General features: G+C 45.3%; 1 protein-coding gene across 1 annotated transcript in view; it reads left to right on the top strand.

Annotated features, from left to right (window-relative positions):
- Positions 1-78: 78 nt before the first annotated feature.
- Positions 79-23,431, top strand: part of PLEKHA8 (pleckstrin homology domain containing A8) — a 47,752-nt gene continuing 24,399 nt past the window's right edge. The window contains exons 1-6 of the mRNA XM_080666019.1: positions 79-484; positions 16,832-16,948; positions 17,937-18,092; positions 20,346-20,470; positions 21,651-21,809; positions 22,815-22,855. Coding sequence (XP_080522145.1) covers positions 445-484; positions 16,832-16,948; positions 17,937-18,092; positions 20,346-20,470; positions 21,651-21,809; positions 22,815-22,855 — 638 coding nt within the window. The 5' untranslated portion in view covers positions 79-444. The remainder of the gene's footprint in view (positions 485-16,831; positions 16,949-17,936; positions 18,093-20,345; positions 20,471-21,650; positions 21,810-22,814; positions 22,856-23,431) is intronic.

A 23,431-nucleotide genomic window follows, 5' to 3' on the forward strand; every position in this document is an offset into this window, starting at 1 on the left:
ACTAGCTCCGGCAGCCCCACCCCTGTCGTCACCGCCAAAACCCGGAGTGGATTTTCGCTACATGCGCGCCAGTGGTGCATTGGGCATGCGCGAGAGGACCCCGGGCCCGGCTGGTCGGGGACTCCGGGAGCGCGCCGTGCCCGCGCCGCCGGCGACCCGCTGCCTCGCTTGCGGCACTTTGAAGGCTCTGCAGTCCCTCCGGTCCACGCCGGTCCCAGCCCCCGAGCGGAGGCGCGCCAGCCCCTGTCCTGCCCTCACGTGCCGAGGCCGCTGCAGTGACCCCGCCCCCGGGCGGCGATGTGACCGGCCGGGCGTCCCCGCAGCGGGCCGGGCGCCGGGAGTGGGCGGCTCGGCGGCGCCGGGCAATGGCCCTGCGGCCGGCGCTCCTCGCCTCCGGGATCCTGGAGCAGTGAGGGCTGCCAGCGAGGGACCGCGGCCCGCGCCATGGAGGGGGTGCTGTACAAGTGGACCAACTATCTGAGCGGTGAGTGGGGGCGCGCCGGGCGCCTGGTCCTTTGTCTAAGCAGCCGGAGGGTAACGTCGGACGCGTCTCCTGGGGGTCGGGGTCACGGCCCCTCCTGGCACCACGGAGACCTGTGCGGTCCGGGGATATTTCCTCAAAGCGCTTCCTCACCGGACAGTGTCCCCCAGGTTCTACGGACACGTTCCCCTGAGCGGCTGGGTGAGGGCAGTCGCTGCCCTTTCACTTCCAAGGAAACCTAGGAAGTCCGGAGATTTGGGGTGACCTGAGAGGCGCGATGCCCTCGGGGGCATCGGGAGGGAGGCGCTGAATTCTGGCGAAGGAGCTGATCTTGCCTGGCCAGCAGATGGGTTGGAAGCGTTCAGATCAGTGCCCGAAGTAACTTGTAATGCACGGGGTGGAGAGGTTTGGGGGGGACCCTTTTTAAGAAGAAGAGTCCCCAGGGCAGACACTTTCCTCGTGCACCTTCAGAGTCATCTGCGTGCAGACCTAGGCGCCAGAGCTCCATCAGCAGTTTCAGAGCGCCAAGGTGTGCGCCAGGCTTTGGGCTTTCTCACTGAGCATCTTTTTGTTTTGCAGACTCGGAATTGACCATAAAATCAATGCAAATATTAGCAGCTGCTTTCTTGTCCTGCTGAGCAGAACAGGCTTAAAAATCGTAGCCGTTCAAGCCTGAAAGTTAGCCCCTTTCCAATTTGTGGAAGTGCTTCCTTCCTATCTTGAAAAGGTCATGACTGTTCTTCAGCTGTGAATGTGATTCAGAACAAGCTTCTTCTTTTCGTTTTTTTCATTTGTGCAACCAGTTTTTTTTTTAATAAATGCCTTCTGTATGCTGGAAACTGTGCTAGGCACTTTTTTGGAATTATACTCTTTATTATGGGAAATGAGCGAGGCGCGTTTAATTCTAATAGCAATGCATGTGAAACCAGAAACAGCCCCAGTATCTCTTAGAGTCAGGGAGATATGTTTTCCCGTCCTTCCCGATGGGACAGCCTTTTGAAGGCTGTGGTGTCTTGATGCTCTGGGGTGCTTTAGGGAGGATGTGTCCGGGAGGATTGGTTGGCAGGTGACTTTAATGAGGTTACACAGCTGAGTGCCCCTGGTGGGTGTACCCAGAACCTCTTTTCTGTGCATAGTGTGGTTAGAAGTGAGTTTTCCTCCAAAAGACAGTACATAACCACTCGTGTGGCTTGTGCGCTTCTGTCGTATACCTTGGTATGGGATGCCTGTGTCACATTTGAGTGGAGACTAGGAAGTCCGTGTAGCAGCTACTCCTTTGAATCCTTGGAGAGTGTTGTTGATTTCCTTCACTACCTGCTCTGAGCTGAGCACAGAGTAATAAGCACGTTGCACCAGACAGACACAGCCCCGCCTTCCTTGAGCTTACACTTATAACCAGCGGTTGCGGGGGTGAGGGGGGGACAGCCATTGGTAAGTGCTTAGAAGCTTGTTCCAAGTGTGTGTACTTTGGGGAGAGGGGAAGAGGAGAGACTAGTTGGGGTCACTGGGGAAGGCTTCCTTGAAGAAAAGATGTAAGAGAGCCTGAATGATCGGTTGAAGCTAGTAGGTGACAAGGCCAAGGCCGAGGTGCCGATGGAGGCTGTAAGGAAGGACTTGCTCTGGTGCAGGGAATGTCAGCGTGAAGGCCTTAAAGCTGGCTAGAGACCAGGGAGTTTGAGGAAATGAAAGAAAACCTGCATGGCTGGGGAGGTGAGAAGACGGAGGCTCCAGCAGAGGGTGGGGGGAGGCCTGATGATGCAGGGCCTCATCCGCTGGTTTAGACACTGTGGGGTGAGTGTGTGTGTGTGTGTGTGTGTAAAGAGAGAGAGAGAAAGATTGTTTAAAAGCTTAAAGCTTACCTTGGCTCCATTTTTTGTATTTTGTCAAATGTTTGTTTGTGAGCTTCTGTTGCCTCTTAAATTAATATGCATCACTTACTAAAAGTTGAAAACATCAGCCCTAACCGATTTGGCTCAGTGGATAGAGCGTCGGCCTGCAGACTGAAAGGTCCCAGGTTCGATTCCGGTCAAGGGCATGTACCTTGGTTGCGGGCACATCCCCAGTGGGAGGTGTGCAGGAGGCAGCTGATCGATGTTTCTCTCTCATCGATGTTTCTAACTCTCTATCTCTCTCCCTTCCTCTCTGTAAAAAATCAATAAAATATATATATTTTTAAAAAGTTGAAAACATCATGTCTTGAGAATAACTTCCAAACTGCTTGCATGAATATACCACTAAAACATAAAAAAGGAAGAAAAGTCTCTCTTCCCTAGTGTACCACACATCCTCAGGTACCCGGTGCTCCTTCAGAGGAAAGGGCAGGGGAGGAAACTGCCACGGGTCTTTTCTTCACCAGTCCTGACATCCTGCCCTGTGAGCACCTGAACATTGGATGTTCTGGATTTAGCGTCACATCCTCTCTTTAGAAGGTTAAACCTGCAGTGGAAAGGGAATGGGTTAAACGTTTCAGAAACACCTCCCTTGTGGGAGACAGAGCCGCTAGGCACTGTGTGCTTGTAATGTGTGTCTGACCAGCCTGAAAGTTAGTCCAGGGCTGGTCCATACCATGGTGTGAGGAGCGCTCTGCCGTGGAACATGAGTTCAGCAGTCAGAGACCTGAAGTCTCATACCAGATCCATCACTGCCGCTGCCGTTCCTGAGCTTTAGTGTCTTCTCCCGTAAAAGGACGAGATTTACTAGTTAATATATACCGTATAAAGCTTTTACATGGATCCGCTCGGTTAATCTTCACAGCAGTTTTAGGAAGCAGCTGCCTTTTTTGTTCCCATTTTCCTGATGAAGACGTTGAGACTCGGAAAGGCAGAGGAAGTGGCCAAGCTCACACAGTCAGTCAGTAAGTGGCTCCCGAGTTAGTGCTCCATTGCATAATACGCTTAAAGGTCCTGCCTGCTTGATCATTATGTAATTCTAGTTGATTCATAATGCACCGATATTTAAAGTACGTTGACCTAGAATAGCAGGCTCTCATTGGGGGTGGGAGGCGGGGAGGAGTTCAGGAGTGAGGAAGATGGCCCCGTGTCGTGCCTATGTTTTGTCACAAGGAGAATGTCTGAGCAGCTGTGAGCAGCCTCCTTTCCAGTTTTAGGTCCCTTTCCTGCCCACTCAGCAGATGCGAGGGCTGCTGCCATGAGCTCCAGCCAGCTGCAGGCGTCTTGGGCCCCTCCTGGGCCCCTCCGGCAGGTTAGGGCACAAGCACAGTGCAGCGCCGCATTCCAAAAATACCAGAAGCTTGCATCATGCTGACCAGATGGTTGTCAGAGGAGGTGCTGTAATTGTGCTTACCCCCACCCCCAGGTGGAGGAAGGTGACCGGCCTGCACATGTCTGTGCGGTGGAAACAATGTCCAGAGGGTTGCTGGGCTGTGAGTGATCCAGAGCAAGATTCTCGTGGTCTCACAACCACTGGTCAACCTTCTTTGTTGGTTTGTTTTTTAACATCTTTGTTGAGATAATGATTGACCTATCATAAAATTTACGCATTTAAAATATGCTAGATAGTGGGCTTTACTATAGTTAAAGAGTGCAACCATTGCCATGGTCAATTTTAAAACACTTGCTTTATCCCCAAAAGAACTCAGTACCTGTTAGCAATCAGTGTCTCCCCACCCCCTCTTGCAACCACTAGTATGTCCGTATAAATGTGCTTATTCTAGACATTTCATAGAAATGGAATCATGCGTTACGTGGTCTTTTGTGACTGGCTTCTTCTACCTAGCGTAATGTTTTTTGGGTTCATCACTGTTGTAGCATGTTCCAGTACGTCATTCCTTTTTATTAACAAACTCTGTTCCGTTGCGTGGAGATACCATTTGTTTATCCATTCACCCACTGATGGACATGGGAGTTGCTCCGTTTTTTATTTTTATTTTTTGGAGAACTTACAAACTTTTCCAAAGTGGCCGCACCATTTTACATTCTTATCAGTAATGAAAGAAGATGCCCATTTCTCTACATCCTCACCCAGACTTGGTATTGTCTGTCTTTTTCATTATGTCCGTCCTAGGGAGTTGAAGTGGATTTATGTTTCCCTAGTGACCATGACATTGATCATCTTTTCATGTGCTTGTTAGCCATTTGTATATCGTCATTGGAGGAATGTCTGTGCGCATCCTTTGCTCATTTGTTAATTGAGCTTATTTTTCCACTGTGGAATTGTAAGAGTTCGTTATTCTGGTTATGAGTTCCTTATCTGATGTGATTTGCAAGTATTTTTTCTTATTCTGTAGAGTGTATTTCACTTTCTTGATGGTATCACTTGAGGCACAATGGTTTCAATTTTTATGTCCAGTTTATCATTTTTTTTCTTTTATTTCTTGTACTTTTAATGTCACATCTTAAGAAACCATTGCATAATAGAAGGTCATGAGGATTTACTCCTATGCTTTTTCTAAAAGCTTTTATAGTTTTATCTCTTCTATGTAGGTCTGATCCATTTTTAATTAATTTTTGTGTGTGGTGTAAGGGTATATTCTTTGCACATAGATATCCAGTGGTAAACTCTTATTCATGCTTTCATTGGCGGCATGGGTCAGTATATTTGAATGCCCAAGTGCTAAAGGTTGGAGTCAGAAAGCCCGGAGTTCAAACCTCTGCGCTGCTACTTTCTAAGGCTGACACCTTGAGCAAGTACTTAATCTCCCTGAGCCTCGGTTTAGAGACGGTAAGGATAATGACCATACTAGGTTTGTTATAAATATGAAATGGAAAACATATGTACCTGCCTTGTACATAGTTTACTCAAGGGTAGGTCAGTTGGATAGTTATTTAATGACGATGCCAGGAAAATTCAGTTTATATGCATTGATTGTAGCTCCTTGTGGCTTCTGCGAGTATATGTATTTGTAATTCCTTAAGTCCTCCTTTTGGAAGTGGATGGGTGTAACTTACAAAGGAACAGATGCACATAAACATTAGAATTTTGTCATTGACTCTGTAGTCTTAGGACAGTCTATTTTTTTTTTTTTTTTTTGGATGAATGGTGATAACAGATCATGTAATTCTGTGTAGCACTGGTCTGTACATTTGTTTCCAACAAAAACGAATTAGTATTTGTGAAGGAACATAAGAGATGATAGACTAGAGCCCATTGGCACTCCATCACAAGCAGCACCAGTCTTCCCGTTGATTCTGATGTGTGATGACGTTGGAGATGTTAGGAGTCATCCATGGAGTCTTATGTCGTTGAAGTGGTCTGTGCACTGAAGAAGCCTGGGAACCATTGTTCTCAGACTGTACTCTCAGTGTTTAATCTTTACCGCTTCCTGTAACGATTACTTTCATCTTGTTTAGATTTGAGCCAAGTCGGTTAAATTCCATTAGGAATAGATTTGAGACAGACAAAAAACAAGCAGGCAATGGAGCTATTGTTGGACACAAGACTGATGAGTGAGGCAGCAGGGAAGGTAAGTCCAAAAAACACCATGATGCTTGGGCATTTCTCTTTCTGGATCCATTTCAAGTTGGAGGATGTGGCAGTACCAGGAGAGATGGAGAAGTGGGTAATATCTATAGGGTTAGCCAGAGAGAGGCCTGACCTTTCTCAGTATTCCTTTCACATCAAAGGAAGCAAAGTATCTGCTTGAGGATCATCAGGTCCTTCAGATAGAATTGTTCCTACGTAGTCCAAAACAAGAATGATTCCACCTTGATTTTTAAATACCAGGGGAATGGTTTCAACAATTTACCTTTAACACCATCTAATAGTCCCCAGTTAGTCAGTCAATCATTCATTCCTTCACATAAGCCTGAGCATCAACATCTTACCAGACCCTGTGTGTGGGGTGTTGGGGATACTGTCTTGAGTAAGACATGATCCTTGTTTTCAAGGGAGGTCATAGTCTATTGGAAATTTTACTCAACGATGAAAATACTCATCCAGCTAAATTTGTGATTTCAGCCTTTAAGCTTTTCTGTGGTTGCCCCGAGGCTGTGGCTTGACAAGGTTTAGAGGGATGACATTGCACATACCTGGCCTCTAGCTGCAGGTAGGTATCATCTGTCACTCTGTGGTGTCTTTACTTGAATTAAAAGACAAGTTTCGGGCCCCCCTGACAGACTGGAATGTTAATAAAGACATTGGTCATCCAGTTTGACATCACAGATACCCTGCTATTTTCCTGCCTCTGCTGGCCAATATATACAGTTAGGATGGAGACCAGCCATTCAACTTCTAAGGCCAGTATAAGCAGCCAGAAATTAGGAGAGAAGAAAGTAAGAATAGGAGGAAGGTGTAAAACTGGTCAAAGGAGACAGGCATGCCTTTGTCGAGAAAAATGTAGAGAATCTTTTTCAGGAGTGGTCTGGGAAAATGTCATGGAAGATGTGGGATCAGAGGGTGGGTGGAATTGTCCTGGACAGAAGGCGGAAGGAGCGGGACCGAGGGGCCCTCAGTAAAGAAGCCAGCAGGACCAAATAGGAGAGTTCTCGTCTGGGAGAGGAGGAAGTACTCCGTGTTGTTGGGATGGGATTAGATTAGTGAGCCAAGCCAGGTCTGAGAGTTTAGATTGGCATGGCAGGGAGTCACTCAGGGTTTCTAAGCAGGAAGAAAGCGCACGTAGAAAAGCACATGAGGAAGATTCAGCTGGCTGAAACATGATAATGGAGGGGGCAAAGCTGAATTATGGGAGCAGGGGAGAAGGGGAGAATTATCTCCCACTTCACAGATGAATAAATTTAGGCTCACAAGATAAATAAGTAACTTAGACTCATACAGCAAATAAGTATTGAGCCAGGTCTGCCTGACTTCGTGTCCTTTCCATGACTTCACGCGCTATGCCCCAGGGTAGCACAGTGGAATGCTGGGAATGGCGTGATTCACCTGGAGGGGTAGGGGCGAATTGACCTTCCGGTTTGGAGCTAGGATGGTAGGGAGATGCTGGATTTGTTAAGAGAGATGTTATAGTCGGAAGGAAGATGACATGTTAAACCTTAGATACTCAGTTTAGTCCATATCTCTCAGTTTATAAATTAGAAAATAATGCCCAGAGGAATTAAGTGACTAAGTGATGTGGTCAGGATGACACATCTGGATGTTATGAGTTTGAACTTGAACCCGAGTTTCCTGTCTGGGTTCCCTTGAGTAAGGTGTTAGTGGGGCATATGAGAGGCGTGGCCCAGAACAAATGAATATAACAAATAAATACCCAGTTCAGGAGCTTAAAGCATACAGGAGAGGCGACTTACTGAGGCGCTAACAGTAGGTTCTGAAGAGAATTTGATGTAAAATATTGTAACTGTGGTCTATTCACCATCTGCATGCTGATTCCCCACTGGGCTGTCACTCTGAGGGCTGGGATCTTTTCTACAAATCGCCAAGCCTGGCAAATTATAAAGTGCTCAAAAAATGCTTTGTGAATTAATTAATGGTAAATGAAGAAACTCATCGTTTAACGAGTGCTTGGTTACTCTCTGTTACTGTTAGGAGTCTCTTCTTCCCTGCTCCCCAGCTGCGGCAAACTTGTAACCGCCCGACCTGGTCAAAGAACCCAAGGCTTTGTTATCCACGCTCCTGTCTGGAGCCCCCCCAGGGGAGCTGAGCTGTGGGGGAGGGCTCTTAGGAGGTGGAGTATGGCTGAGCACCCAGGACTAGATAGTGGAAAACACCAAGGCTGTGGAGGTCAGGGGTCAATAATTATGCTATGCTTTAATTAGAAACGGTAGGTTTTGCCCAGCTGGTGTGACTCAGTGGTTGAGCATCGACCCATGAACCAGGAGGTCACGGTTAAGAGCATGGTTTCAGGCTCCATTCCCAGTAGGGGGCATGCACGAGGCAGTCGATCATGAGTCTCTCTCATCAATCGTGTTTCTATCTCTCCTCCTCCACTCCTCTCTCTGAAATCAATACAAAAACATTAAAAAAAATACTTGAAAAAAAAGTGGTAGTTTGTTTTTTTTTTACTTACTAACGTATGTGTATAACATTGATAATATAACCATCATATAATGTATGAACACAGTAACTATAATTTATAGTGAATAAACTAAGTCTTGACTCATCACTTCAGAAAGATCGTCAATCCTATCAAGAAATTTAATCTCACTTTATTTTCTTGACATTAGTTACTTTCTTTTGAAATAGGTTTTGTAAAAGAATTGAGTTTCCTGTTATTTTTATTAGATAGGGTTTTATAGGTTTTGAAAGCCAAATGAGACTACTAGAGATTATTGAGCTCATGCTGTAATCTATAGAAAAATAAATTAAAGTCTAAAGAAGTTAGGGACATATTCACTCCTCTTGCTTCTCCCGTTCTATACCTGCTTCATTATGGTGACAATTTTTCACTCCTCGGGTTGACAAAAAAGCACCTTGCCTTCACCTTTTTCTTTACTTTTGGCTTACTTTTCTACAAATGGATTTAAATGGCCCCTTTTCATGTTTTTCTGCATGCCCGCAGCATTTCATTATGGATTTTTAAAATTTACAGTGTGTTGATGTTGTCCTCCTATTCTGTTAAACAGTAAGATTATACGCCGGTTTCCCCTAACACCTCATTGGGAAAAGCTCTGAAGGAACTTGCATGGGTTTCTAGGCCGAGGGATGCACCTGGTTGACATGTCACTGAGTGGGCGCCTACTAGTTGTTCTATTTAGGGGTGTCATACTGGGCCAGGATGTAGGAAGCCCCTGTAGCCTCTTTTTCCACTGATTAGAACTAAAACTTTGGAACTAAGTGCTGAAAGCAACAATCTGATCATTCTGAAAAGTGAACCATAGCAGGCAGACTGGGAGGGAAGACAAAACTTGAACGACTAACGTGATAAAGATGAACACTCTTGAAACAAATGAAAAGGTAGAGATTCTTGGAAGAAAAATATAAACTATTTAAAAAGAACTAACTGGACATTTTAGAACTAAAATGAATGGTATTTGAAATTTTAAAAACTCAGTAGGTGGGCTCAGTAGAATATAGATGACACAAGAAAGAATTAGTGAATTTAAAGATAAATCAATAGAAATTATCCAGTCTGAAGATCAGAGAGAAAAAAATGAGGGTAAAAAATGAGAATGAAATCACAGGAATCTGTGGGACAGTAATGAAAGGTCTAATATCCTGGCATTGGAGAAAGGAGAAGGGGGAAGGAGAAAGACACTAGTAACAAAAAACTTCCCAAATTAGGTGAAAACTACAAATTTACAGATTAAAGCTGCTCAGCAAATTCTAACCAGTATAAACTCAAAGAAAGAAATACCCACACACATCATAATGAAGCTGCTGAAAACTGTAAAAATCTCAAAAGCAACAAGAGTACAAAGACACAATGATTAGAGAAACAATAATTTAAATATGTGGCATTACTTATCAGAGAAAATGGAGACCAGGAGACAGTGAGACAGCATCTTTGAAGTTCTGAAAAACCCTAGCTGGTGTAGCTCAGTTGGTTGAGTGTTGTCCCATTTACTGAAAGGTCTCTGGTTCAATTCCCGGTCAGGGCACATACCCAGATTGTGGATTGGAGCCCTGGTCCGGTGCATATGGGAGGCAACTGATGGATGTTTCTGTCTCACATTGATGTTTCTCTCCCTCTCCCTTCCTCCTTCTCTAAAGTCATTTTTTTAAAAACATATTTAAGCCCAGCCAGTGTGGCTCAGTGGTTGAGTGTCGACCTATGAACCAGGAGGTCATGGTTTGATTCTTAGGGCACAAGCCCAGAGTTTCGGGCTCGATCCCCAGTGTGGGGTGTGCAGGAGGCAGCCAATCAATGATTCTCTCTCATCATTGATGTTTCTATCTCTCTTTCCTCTCCCTTCCTCTCTCTGAAGTTAATAAAAATATATTTTAAAAAAACGTATTTAATAAAGTGCTAAAAGAAAAGAATTGTCAACCGAGAATTCTGTATCCAATGAAATGCTCTTCAAGAGTTAAGATAAAATAGTATCCTTAGATAAAAGAAAACGGTAATAAAGAAATGTCTAAAGCCGTTCTTTAACTGAAGGGACTGATACTAGGGAAAACTTAAAACTCTGCCACCTTGAAAAGAGTGCTCTGTGTCTTTAATAGAAGTAAATTACAAACCAATGACAGAAAGATGTGGAAATTCCCCAATATTAGAAAAATAAACAGTATACTTCTAAGTAACCCATGGGTCAAAGAGGAAGTGTCTAAGAAAACTAGGGAATATTTTCAATTTAAAATGAAAACACAGCAGTGGTTGGCCTGGGGTAAAGTGTGGGGACAGGGCTTGACTATAAGGAGCAGCACCCGGGAATTTTGAGGGGAAGATAATGGGATTGTTCTGCGTCTTGATCATTATGGTGGTTAGAGAACTGTGTGCTTATCAAAACAACAACTCAGGACTATTAACCAAAAAAAGAAAGTTTATTGTGTGTAAATTTAAAAATAAATATTTTTTAAAATTTTAAGTGGTTTTTTTTAGTGGTGTATTTGGATGAGCTACTTGTCATAAAACTATTGAGTAAAAAAAGGGAAGTGACAGTATGACTCACAAGTAAGCACTCTTGGTTTGGATCTTTAAAGGAATAAGAACATCTTTACATAGAAATTTTGATTTAAAAATCATGACTGATGTGGAATGAAAAAGGAAGAACATATAGTGCAAAATTAGCATGAGTTATCTCATTTTAGATTCAAATATAAGTTCATTGTTTTGAAGAAAATTACACTCATTGAAAAAAAACTGAATCTTGCAAACAGTTCCTATTAATTCAGTAAAAGGCATTTGCACCATGTGAGAAAAGAATAAGCTTTGGAATAAAGTCTTCAAATCTTTAATTTCTTTGAATAATGTTTCTAGTTTTCAGAGTATAAGATTAACACTGCTTTTATTAAGTTTATTCCTAAGTATTTTAATTATTGATGTTACCGTAAATGGAATTATTTGCTTAATTTCATTTTTCAGTTTTTCACTGCAGCTGTATGGGAATGCAGTTGATACTGTTACTGCCTCAGTTAGCTAGCTAATGTTAATAATTAACAGTTCAATTCCCAGTCAGGGCAAAGGGAAGGCCAGACATTATAAGCACGGTCATCTGGGCGGCTTCACATCCCCAGGGAACCCACCACCAGTCCATTCCCCGCAAATCACTAGGGGAAGGTGTCCCCCAAAGGGCAGGATGGGCATGTGGGCAGTGAAGTCAGGGTGCCGCAGGGAAGACGCTTGTCTGTCCGTGGAGCCTGGGGACCATGCGGTGTCTAGGTGGGTGAAGCCACTGCCAGTGTGTGAAATCCTGAAGGATTCATTGTTTGAGCTCCTAGTTAAAATCCCCAAAGTAGCTTTCTCTATCTTTTTGTTTGTTTGTTTGTTTGTTTTTTTGTTTTGTTTTTTTTTTCTTTTTTAAAATATATTTTATTGATTTTTTTACAGAGAGGAAGGGAGAGGGATAGAGAGCCAGAAACATCGATGAGAGAGAAACATCACTCAGCTGCCTCCTGCACACCCCCCACTGGGGATGTGCCCGCAACCAGGGTACATGCCCTTGCCGGGAATTGAACCCGGGACCCCTCAGTCCGCAGGCTGACGCTCCATGCACTGAGCCACACCGGTTAGGGCAGCTTTCTCTATCTTGTTCCTCTTGCTTGCTTGCCCTTGAATTCACTTGCTCTGTGATTCATGCTGGCCTCCCATGTGGCCCTAGAAGGCCCATGGCCCCTGGCCATGCAGACCCCACACGCAATGGCCGGCAGCTGGGAACACAAGCTTCCCACCCAGATGTTGGGCTGGACTTCAATATGGAGCGGGCTCTGGGCAGTGGCTTTGATTCTCTGCTGAAGACAACATGGGACTTCTTCCTTGGTGGGAAGAGGGAGGTGGACTTCGGGGGAGACTCCCTTAATCTTCATCACCAATAAAGCTTTCCACAGTACCTCATCCGCCCATGGGGGCCTAAGGGAATTCTTGTTCCCACAGCACCCCAAGATGCCCACTTCCACCAGTAACAGGTGGGGACATAGAAGGGACCCCACCGATAACAGTAGTTGTGTATTGGTCTTATATCTTGCAACCTTGCTGAGCTTATTAAATTATTTTAATAATTTTTTTAGTGGATCACTTAGGGTTTGTTTATTTTTTAATATATAAGAGCATGTTTGCTAATAGAGGTAGATTTGCTTCTTCCTTTCCAATTTGGATACCTTTCATTTCATTTTGGACCCCACTGCCCTGGCTAGAACCTGCTCTTATACTAGGGGGGAAGTACCCAGTGTTTTGTCATTAAGTATAATGTTACCTGTGGGGTTTTTGTAGATGCCTTTATCAGGTTGAAGAAGTTCCCTTCTGTTCCTGGCAGAGCATAAATTTGGCCTTACTCTGCCTTTTTGTTCTACTCAGGCCCACCTGGATTGGGTGATGCTGGGGGGCCATCTTTTTTATGCAGTTTTCTGATTCAAATGCTAATCTCTCCCAGAGACACCCTCACAGATACACCTAGAAATAATGCTTTACCAGCTATTTCGTCATCAGCTAGCCCAGTCAAGTTGATACATAAAATTAGTCGTCGAATACCAACCAAGGCAACTGCAGATGAACTTAAGACAAGGCTTAATGGTCTCTTCAGCATCCATATCTCTTTTCTCATGCAATTAATTCATCGATCCTGAGCTATGTGAGCTTCCCAGGACTGGACACCAGGAAAGAACACTGTGTCGCAATACTACTCTGTACTCTCCGCGGCTCTGTCTTTAAGTGACACTCATATATGTAATGAGAATGGGACTTCTGTGGTCTCCTCATGTACCTTCTGAAATTCGATGAACTTCGTGCTTTAAAGAAAAGTTGTTCTTAGTCATGGTTTTTGTAGTTACAATCTACAGCAAGCATGTCAAACTCAAAGGCTAACGCAGGCCAATAAACAAGGCATGTGGGCCATGGGCCCCAAGTTTGACATGCTTGATCTACAGACAGCAGTAACAATATATTGAACTTCCCCTAGCATAATTATAACTTCTAGGTAAATACTGCAGCTGTTACAGGGAAGTTTTTGTTTCGGTCACTGTAATTGTTTACCAGCTACTTTCAGAACTTCCTACAGCTGTACTGTATGTGGTGCTGAGGGGAAAGGGGCGGGAACATTTTTCAGGTTCCTGTAAAATAAACCTAGTTTAGTACCACATTATTTTTCTTAATTTTTGGAAAAAAATGCGTTTTTATTGATTTGAGGGAGAGAGAGAGGTAGACAGACAGACAGACATTAACCGGGACATGTGCCCTGACTGGGAATTGAACTGTAACCTCCTGGTTCATGGGTCGATGCTCAACTACTGAGCCACACCGGCTGGAAAATTTTTAGACTTTCCCCCCCCCCCCCCCACATTTCAGTACTCTGAAATCAGGAAACAGCTTAGCATCAATGTTTCATTATGGCTTAAGCAGGTTACTTTTTTCTTTCCTGTGACACGTGAAATAATGATATATCTTAAAATCCTTAGTGTGTGGTGGTTAATATTATTTGTCAACTTGCCTGAGCCAGCAGGTGCCCAGACATTTGGCCAGACATCATTCTGGGTGTTATCTATGAGGGTGTTTCTGGATAAGAATAACGTTTGAATTGGTAGATCCAGGAAAGTAGACTGCTTTCCCTAATGTGAATGGGTGTCATCCAATCAAAGATCTAAATTGAACAAAAAGGCTAAAAGGGAACCCCTCCTGCCTGTGCTTGAGCTGAAACATTCATCTTTTCCTGCTTTCTGACTTGGATGGAAACACTGGTTCTTCTGGGGCCTCAAGCCTGCTATCTTTTGGACTGGAATTACGGATCGGACTGGAATCCTGAGTCTAGCTTGCTGACTGCAGATCTTGGGATTTCTCAGCCTCCATCATTACACGAGCCAATTCTTTATAACAAATACGTAAATATAGTGACAGCAATAGAGAAACACACACATACTATTGGTTCTGTTTCTCTGGAGAACCCTAATACAGATGGGGTTCTAAATTTAATAAAATGCAGTAACTGAGGGTATCCTCAATTCCTTCTGCTCAAAAATCATGGTGGTTGAACTGTATGTGAGAAGATGCTACTCTTCTATACAAGGTTAGTATTCTAGAACTGGGGCTTGGGGATTATTATGCCATGACTTGCAGTATAGATAGACACAGGTTTCTTCCCAAATCTGCTGTGACTTCCTGTGTGACCTCAGGTAGGTCTTTTAATCTACGTGGGATTGGTTTCCTTATCTGTAAAAGGAGCTGGTTGGATGAGGTCATTTCAAAGTCCTTTTCCATTTCTCAGGTAGGTCAGTTAATCTACCTGGAATTGGTTTCTTATCTATAAGATGTGCTGGTTGGACTAGGTGATTTCAAAGTTCTCTTCCAAATCTCAGGAATTGTTACTTCGGTTTCAGGGAGGGGGGGTGGCCTAAGATGTAAATAATTGGATTCTCTTGCACAGGGCTAAAACATCACCATTAATGTCTGAATCCAGGAGTGCTGGTTCTCTGCATCAAGACAGAGTCTGATGATCCATGTGGTTTCCTGGGTTGTACTGTTTGTGCAAAGAACAGTGGCCTTCAAATTAGAGTTTCCATAGAATTTGTAGTCAAGGTCAGGAATCATCACCTTCTGAAATAAAAATTAATGAGTTGATCCCAAGAGATTCTCCAGCCAGTAACTGACTTACGTTGCGATAAGGCCACGGGGCTCCTTACATCCAGTAAAAGGTCTACGTGTCTCCCTGGGAAGGAAGTCCTCAGTATAAAGAGAATAATGAGACCAGCATAAGCTGTAGTTTTAGAAAGCATTACTTATCTTTGCTGAGAAAGGCAGGATGGTTCAGTGACTGCTATGAACTGCTGGAGGGTGGATGTTGAGAATTAGTATTAACCAGTTTTGTTTACAAAGGTGAGAGACGTAGTAACTTGGCAGGCCTGAGTTTTCTGATCCTAGAAAAGCAAACAGGAGATTTGACTTCGGGTAGTGAACACACAATACCAGAATATACAGATGATGTATTTTCAAGGTGTACCCTTGAAGCCTATGTGATTTTATTAACCGGTGTCATCCAAATAAATTTAATTAAAAAGTAAATATGAAAAAACACAAAGAAAAGCAGACCCTGATGAAGTAAATAGTGAGTGGAACACTTCGGCTGCCACCTAACTCCTGTGCTGAGCTCAGATTTGGTGCTGACCCTTCAGCCTCGTGATTATATATGTATTGTCCCTGTACCACGATCTTAGGCTGGGGCGCCTCACGCATCCGTTATAAGGTGATAAATCGACACCATTTTGACGTTGATTGGTGTCTTAGGCACCTGGTTTGTGTGAATCAATCCCCAAGGGATTGTACCTGAGCAGCCCCTGGGGCTCAGCACAGAGCTTCTGCCACCTTCTCTGTGGCTGCCGCGGCCACTTAAGAGTCCCAGGAAAGAAATACATCCCTAAAGGGCAACGGCACGTCAGAGAAGTACACCTGGCTGAGGAGGCTGCGGTGCAATGCAGAGATGCAGGTGACATCGAAGACCCAGCCCGAGGGAAGCCCAGAAGCAGGACAGTACAGGACTTCGCTCTGACTAGTGTGCAGGTTGTGCAAGAGGACTGGATAGGATACCTATTGCGACCGAATATGGTCTGTCCCCGACATTCCCCAAGAAAAGTGGTTAAGCCCTTGAATGTTTTAAGATTACTCCATTTCAGTGGGTCAATACTAACGAGTGAGCCAAAGTTAACTTCTCCTGGTGGTCATAGGACCCTGGCAGGCTTATTAGCATCTGTATGATGGTGAAAGGGCAGCATCATCTTTTGCCTCATTTCTAAGTTTGGGATAATTTTCTTAACCAGAGGGGAGGAAAACAAGTGTGTGATCATAATAATGTACAGGAAACAACTGAAAATCACAGATTATTAGTACTATATTGGGGGGAGAGGGGAATAAAAAACATCACTAATCCTATTTCCTGGAGAGTCATCACAATATTTGTTGCTGATCCTTCCAGACTTTTTCTATATGTTATGTGACTAAAAATATATGCCTCTGTGGGTTAATTTAATTTATTGATTTTTAGAGAGGAAGGAAGAGGGAGAGAGAGATAGAAACATCCATGATGAGAGAGAATCATGGATCGGCTGCCTCTTGCAAGTCCCCCACTGGGGATGGAGCCCACAACCCGGGCATGTGCCCTTAACCAGAATCGAACCTGGGACCTTTCAGTTCGCTGGCTGATGCTCTATCCACTGAGCCAAACTGGCTAGGGCAATTTAATTTAATTTAATGTGATCAAACATACAGGTCTTTCCTAAACGACGTCTTCCCTTAGTTTCCCCTGGAATGTCAGTTCCTTGGCGCTGGGACCACATCCTTTGTCAGGCCCTATTCCCGTCCCCTGGGAGGCACCTCACACCCAGGCAGTCACTGAGACCACGCTCTTCTTCTGCTTCCAGGTTGGCAGCCTCGGTGGTTCCTTCTCTGTGGGGGGATATTATCCTATTACGATTCTCCTGAAGATGCCTGGAAAGGCTGCAAAGGGAGCATCCAGATGGCGGTGTGTGAGATTCAAGGTGAGAAGGCAAGGGCGCTGCAGGTTTTATTTTTCCTCCTGTCCCCCGACCCTCCAAAATAAGAAAGCGCTGGTCTCTCCGTGCCTTTCTCTGCTTCTCCTATTACAGACAAAAATACATAGTGTTATGTCCCAAAAGAAAGCTCTGCAGTAAGACCTAAAACTGCAGCCAATTTTTACCAGGCGGTTGGTTAAGAGGTCGTCAAGATACATGAGAGCAGCGGGCCTGACCACACATCTAGTGCTCCTTCCTTAGTCACCTGCCCAGCTGGGGCCAGCGGCTGTTTGCAAAGCTTGTTTAAATCTGTTTTCTGAGCATCTCACACGCACTTCTCACCACCACCACATACTCAAAACAAGCAAATGCTGAACAGACCTACAAATAGCCTTCACTTGTTGGTTTGGGGAACTGTGAGATGTGGCTCAGAGCATGCTAGAAGAGAAAGAGATGAGAAGGGAATTTCTGGTTTGGGGCTGGTGCGTGGTGGGTAAAGGAGAGTGCAGTTTGCTTGTTTCTCCTTCTGAGGGCTCTGAGGGACTTCTCACACTTTTGATCGGACTTGGGAAGGGAAGGGGCACAGGAAAACATTGTGTTCTTGATCACGTCCCAGTAAACCCAAGGAGATAGAGTGCCCTCTTACTTGTTGGCATGCAAGCCGTTTTGACCTCAGAGCAGCATATTTCACACACGCCAGCCAAAAGAGAGATGCCCTCTCTGTTCTGATAAAAGATCCTAAGGAGAACTGGATGATTGTTTTTTAGACCAGAATCTCGGTGTGATACCTTGGAGCCAGTTGCAGGGTTTTCCCCCATCAGCGGAGGCATCGGATGAGATGAACGAGCTAGGCGAGGTGGTGGGGGCTGGCATCCTCTCTTAGAAGCAGACTCCAGTGACCGGCACCAGTTGAGCTCAGGAATGGGGGTGGGTGGGTGGAGGCTACCAGCCAGGGTTCTTCTGGGTTTCTGACCTCCCTCTGCTTTGCTCCAAGTTCATTCCGTAGATAACACACGCATGGACCTGATCATCCCTGGGGAACAGTATTTCTACCTGAAAGCCAGAAGTGTGGCTGAGAGACAGCGGTGGCTGGTGGCCCTGGGGTCAGCCAAGGCTTGCCTGACCGACAGTAGGACCCAGAAGGAAAAAGGCAAGTACTGATTGTCCTCTGGTCTGAGAGCCGTGGGCGTCACCCACCGTCATCTCTGGGTCCCATATTTGTTTTCTTGCTTCTGACCACCTAGCCAGCTTTTTGTGTCATGCAAATGATGCACAATGCAGTGGCATTAAAACCGTGGTCTCTGTGAGCCAGGAGGTCACAGTTCCATTCCTGGCCAGGGCACATGCCTGGGGTGCAGGCCCAATTCCCAGTGGGAGGTGTGCAGGAGGCAACTGATCAATGATTCTCTCTCATCATTGATGTTTCTATCTCCCTCTCCCTCTCCCTTCCTCTCTGCAATCAATAAAAAAATACATTTAAAAAAAAATATTAATTAAGTGCAACCTCACAGAAGCCATGATGCCATGACCTTCAAAACTGGAGACCCTGTCAGCATTTTCAAATGCTGCCACTTCCCAAAAACAGTCAGAGACTCTTGGGCCTGGTAACTGGGAAAATACAATATCCGGACACCTGAAAGCGCAGTCTCCAGGGCACGAAACACAAGACCCAGCTTGTTCCAGGGCTGCGTGTCTGTCAGGTGTGAACTGGCTTAGCCTTCATGCAGTCACAGAACTCTTCTACATTTATTGGTACAACACCTAGGGCAGTGGTCGGCAAACTGCGGCTCACGAGCCACATGCGGCTCTTTGGCCCCTTGAGTGTGGCTCTTCCACAAAATGCCACGTGCGGGCGCGCACGTACAGTGCGATTGAAACTTCGTGGCCCATGCGTAGAAGTCGGTTTTCGGCTCTCCAAAGAAATTTCAATCGTTGTACTGTTGATATTTGGCTCTGTTGACTAATGAGTTTGCCGACCACTGACCTAGGGGATCCCAATTCAAACATCAATAGGCTTTAAAGAAACAGGTTTTAAAGGACAACTGAAAAGGAAGGAACCATATGTTTCTCTGTATGAAAAATATGAAAGAGGCTTTTCTGTATAATCAGCTCTGAATGCAAAAACAAATAAACAAACCCTGGTCTCTATCCAACGCTCAGCATGTCAGAGCAGAAAGAGTGCAGGCTTTGGAGCCAGATACAACTGGATGCAAATCATGGCTTTGCAAGTGGGTTCCTGGCTTTGTGACCTTGGCCCAGGTCACTTAATCCCTCGGAGCCTCAGTTCCCTAATATTTTACAAAGAGGAAATGACCCACATTAGGATTACCACAAGAATTAGTGAGACTGAAGCCCCGTGGTACCCTCTCTGGCAGAGTGCACCTTTGGTAAAGAGTAGCTGAGCCAGAGAAGCCTTGGACCAGGGTGCTTCCTGCAGTGACACCCGCTTACCCTCCCTGTCCCGGGGGTGGGATGGATGCTTAATTGTCAGGTTGCTGCTGCTCAGTGCTCATTAACTCGCCATCATTAGGTCTGAGAAGCACAACTTTCTTTCTGGACTGGGTCACGCGTATGCCAGGGCTTACTGCCTGAGCCCTCATCGCCCCCTGGCCCCACACACACCTGAAGAGATTGTGGGGAGAGAAGGGCCTCTGGGAAAAGTGTTTCAGGAAACATTTCTCGTGACAGATGTGGCAGATGTGCGTAACTCTTCCAGTAGACGCAGAAAAGGGGCCGCTTTGCTGGTGCTTTTGCGTGCTAAATCGGGAGTAAATTCTAGACACTCGGCTTTGACTCAGATCCGGTGGGAACGTGCAGCATTTTTATGGAGGAGGAAACAGGCGGTAATGATTGTTGCCGATCCCTCAGCACCAGGGTGGCTGGAGTGCAGAGCTAATAAGGGAGCAGCAGGTGCACAGAGGGTGCTATTAGCCGTGACGGGCAGCGTGCTGGACCAGTCCTCGGAATTAATGAGCCGCCTCATTAGTGGTAATTGCACATTGCAGAACACCGTTTCCCAGTTCTGTGCACTGTGGTAGCAGGCAGAGGGCTGTGGCCCCATTTTACACACAGGAAAACTGGTGGAACTGAGACTGGAACTCTGAACCTGGACCCTGCTCCCAGTTCTGACACGCGTGGGTCAAGAGTATGCTGTCTCCTTCTTGTACCGCTGATCAGGCAATATGCTGGCTCAAGAAATAATGTGGATTATTTCCCAAGACTGGCCATCTCCCCTTCTGTTTTCTTTGCTCCCATATCATCACCTGTCTGTAAGCCATACCATAAACACCTGACTTCAGACGTAGGTTATATATTCCATGATCCGTATACTAGCAGTATCCTAACTAGTACATCGTGTATTCATTCTGATAATGACATACATTGTCATCATTTTGTTATGTAGAGTTTGCTGAAAACACTGAAAACTTGAAAACCAAAATGTCAGAACTAAGACTCTACTGTGACCTCCTTGTTCAGCAAGTGGGAAAAACGAAAGAAGTGACCACAACTGGTGCGTCCAGTTCTGAGGTAAAACACGATTGCTCTGAGCCGCACGCGAAGTCGCACCAGGCGTTGTTTTTAGGTGATGCTTACTCTCACTTCATCCCTGAATCTTGGATTTTACTGTTTTTCAGAGAAAATAAAATAAAATTTAACAGAGAGAACAGATACGTGCATTTCAGCTATGGACGCATATAGCTTTCCTTCCTAGGATGAATTCAGGATTAATTAAGTAATTGCTAACATTTGGAACTGCTCTTTTGTACGCGATACTGTGCTGGATAAGGGAAGGAGAGAGCCCTCCCCCCCTCCCCCCCCCCCCCCCCCCGCAAAACAAAACACCATTTCAGCCCTGTTCTTGGGATGTTTATAGTCTAGAACACTGATTCTCAATCCAGAACAGGGTGCCCCTCAGGAGACATCTGGCGATGTCTGCGATGTTTTTCTGGGAGAGCCCAGCAGAGAGACTTGGTTAAGTTTTTGGTTTTCTGACAGGAGGTGTAACATGAGGGACTCCATCTTGGGCCCAGTCTGGTTGCTTTAACACTACGAGGACGTGGTCACTGCACCCTCTAGTCAGGATGTGACCTCAATTTCTGAACAACACATTAATGCCAATGTCCAGAGGAAAAACACACTGAACAAGTAAAATAACTTGGCGGGGGCGGGGGGGGGTGTGCGGGGGAAATGGTTAGATAGTCAAAAGAATTCCAGTTGCTGAAACCTTAGACTCATCTGAATGGAAACCCAGAAAACCCATTCTGAAAGCCAACAGCGTGTTATTTGTGGTTTCTAATGCTCCTGTTTTAGAACCTCATTTTCACTCAGGCCATGGGAGACGTTTTTCCAATGACCCCACCGGTCTACAATCGCTGCGACGCCCTGTGTCACGCCTGCCACCCCTGTGGACCGGAAACAGGGCTCTGTGCCCAGCACCTGGCACGGTGCTGGCATAGCGTGTTGTTGAGATGAATGAGCAGTGGGTGACTGTGAAGGGTCAGGTTGAGGGTGCGGCTCGTGTCTGGTCCATAGATAAATTGGACTCACTCCGTCCTTTTATTTTATAACTGATGTACATGTTCGTCCTGCAGAATAGATGGGAATGGTGTTATTATTACGGGTGTGGATAAAACCTCTAAGGACATTCGCAGTTGGGCTGCTGCTGTTTTGCAAGGTAAAGGAGTCTTCCACTCTGGTTGTCTGGTAGGAGGGAATCGATGTGGGAACTCTGCTGAAATCGACGTGCAATACTTTCCTGAAGACTTTGGAAGAATGCATGCAGATTGCAAACGCAGCCTTCACCTCGGAGCTGCTCTGCCACACTCCCCCAGGGTCGCCGCAGCTGGCCACGCTCAAGTCCAGCAAGGTGAGAGCCCGCTCCACTCGGCGGCAGCAGCAGGATTAATGAAAAGTTGGAATGTTAAGAAAGTGATGTACTGAGCTATGGTCTCCATTACCCTTTGGTGGCGGATAAAGACTTTCTTAGTGGACTTGCCTTTATGTCCACTTTTACGTCTGCCCTCAGTTCCCCACGTCCAGTCAGCTGTTTTTGGCAGTTTCGCCACCTAAACCTGTCTCTGTAGCCAGCCTCTTCTCTCCAGCCTCCTTGTCCAGCGAGCCTCCCTGAGATTTGTGGTAGCCTTCTAACTGTCGCCTTCAGCCTGACCCTTCCAGGCAGCTGGCCCGTAGTTCTTTTCATGCCGTGTAAATTGGACCACCCTACCAACCTTGCAGGGGCTCCCTCCCTGCCTACAGGGTAAAGTCAGAACTATTTAGCCCCTTCCCACATCCCCAGCCTCTTTGGCTGTCCTTACCTGGCTCAACCGCGTTAACTGCTTGTAGCTCTCCCCATCTCGGAGCCACTCCCCAGCGCCAAGAATGCCTCTCCCCTGTCTTTCCTGGTTAGCTCCGATCCATCCCTCAAGATTTAATCTCTTCTTCCCTGAACCCCTCAGTTGGGCTGAGAAGGCCTCTGCACACCTTTATTTTAACCTTACTCTACAGTGCAGTTACCTTAAGGGCAGGAACCCCGTACTGTTTCATACAGTACCGCATCAGAGCTTGGTATTTATTAATGTTTAATGAGAGTAACTGAAAGTATAAGGAAGTCACCCACCAAGGGTTTGGCTCTGATAATTAGGTCCTTCAAAAGGCCACCTTCCTTTTCCTTAGAAATTTGGGTACCTATTTGAATAAATATGGGGGGCTGGTTGGGAAGAATGACTCCCTTCTTTTAGGAGGGTCTAAAATTGTTCTAAAACTGGGGCACTGCATGTGAAGGTCATATTTATCACTTTCATATGTGACAAAACTAAAAATGCTCTGTTGGAAGTTTAACATGTAAACGTTCATCTCTTTGCTTCTTTTAAAGATGAAACATCCTATTGTACCGATTCATAATTCATTGGAAAGGTACAGTAACTTCTTTGTGTTTTTTTCTTCTTTCTAAAAGTAAAAAAAAAAAAAGATATTGCTATTCCTTGCTTTTAAAAAAAATGAGGATATTTTGATCATAGGGTGTTTTTTCTCGTGGTTTGAGATGATACCGGAAGGAAACAGTATCTGGTTGCCCTGGTTTGGTGAGCCTGAAGCAGCTGCAGACCTTGCATTCGCAGGGACTCCCCTGGGCTGCCCACCTGCTCGTAACCACCACTGCTGGACACCTGCCATCTCCCCGGTGCACTGAGGGTGGGCACCGCCTCTCTGTGGAGGAGCTGGGCTTGGACTTAAGTGTGCTTTAAACTGGGAAGGACAGTGCTATTGTTTTAACATAAAAATAAAAATCTTAGGTGGCTTTACAGGTTGAAAAAGGAACATAACATCAAAAGCCAAACTATTTCTTCCTCCAAAGGCTGCTTTGACTTAGAAAAGGACACATTTACTTAGTTATGTTCCTACTACTTGGGATCTTTACTCTGTTATTATTTGATATAAACATTCCCAAATTTTCACTTAGTATATTTGTCCTTTAAAATTATTATTTAATAA

This window comes from Plecotus auritus, assembly GCF_963455305.1.
Source record: "Plecotus auritus genome assembly, chromosome: 4".
Lineage (NCBI taxonomy): Eukaryota > Metazoa > Chordata > Mammalia > Chiroptera > Vespertilionidae > Plecotus > Plecotus auritus.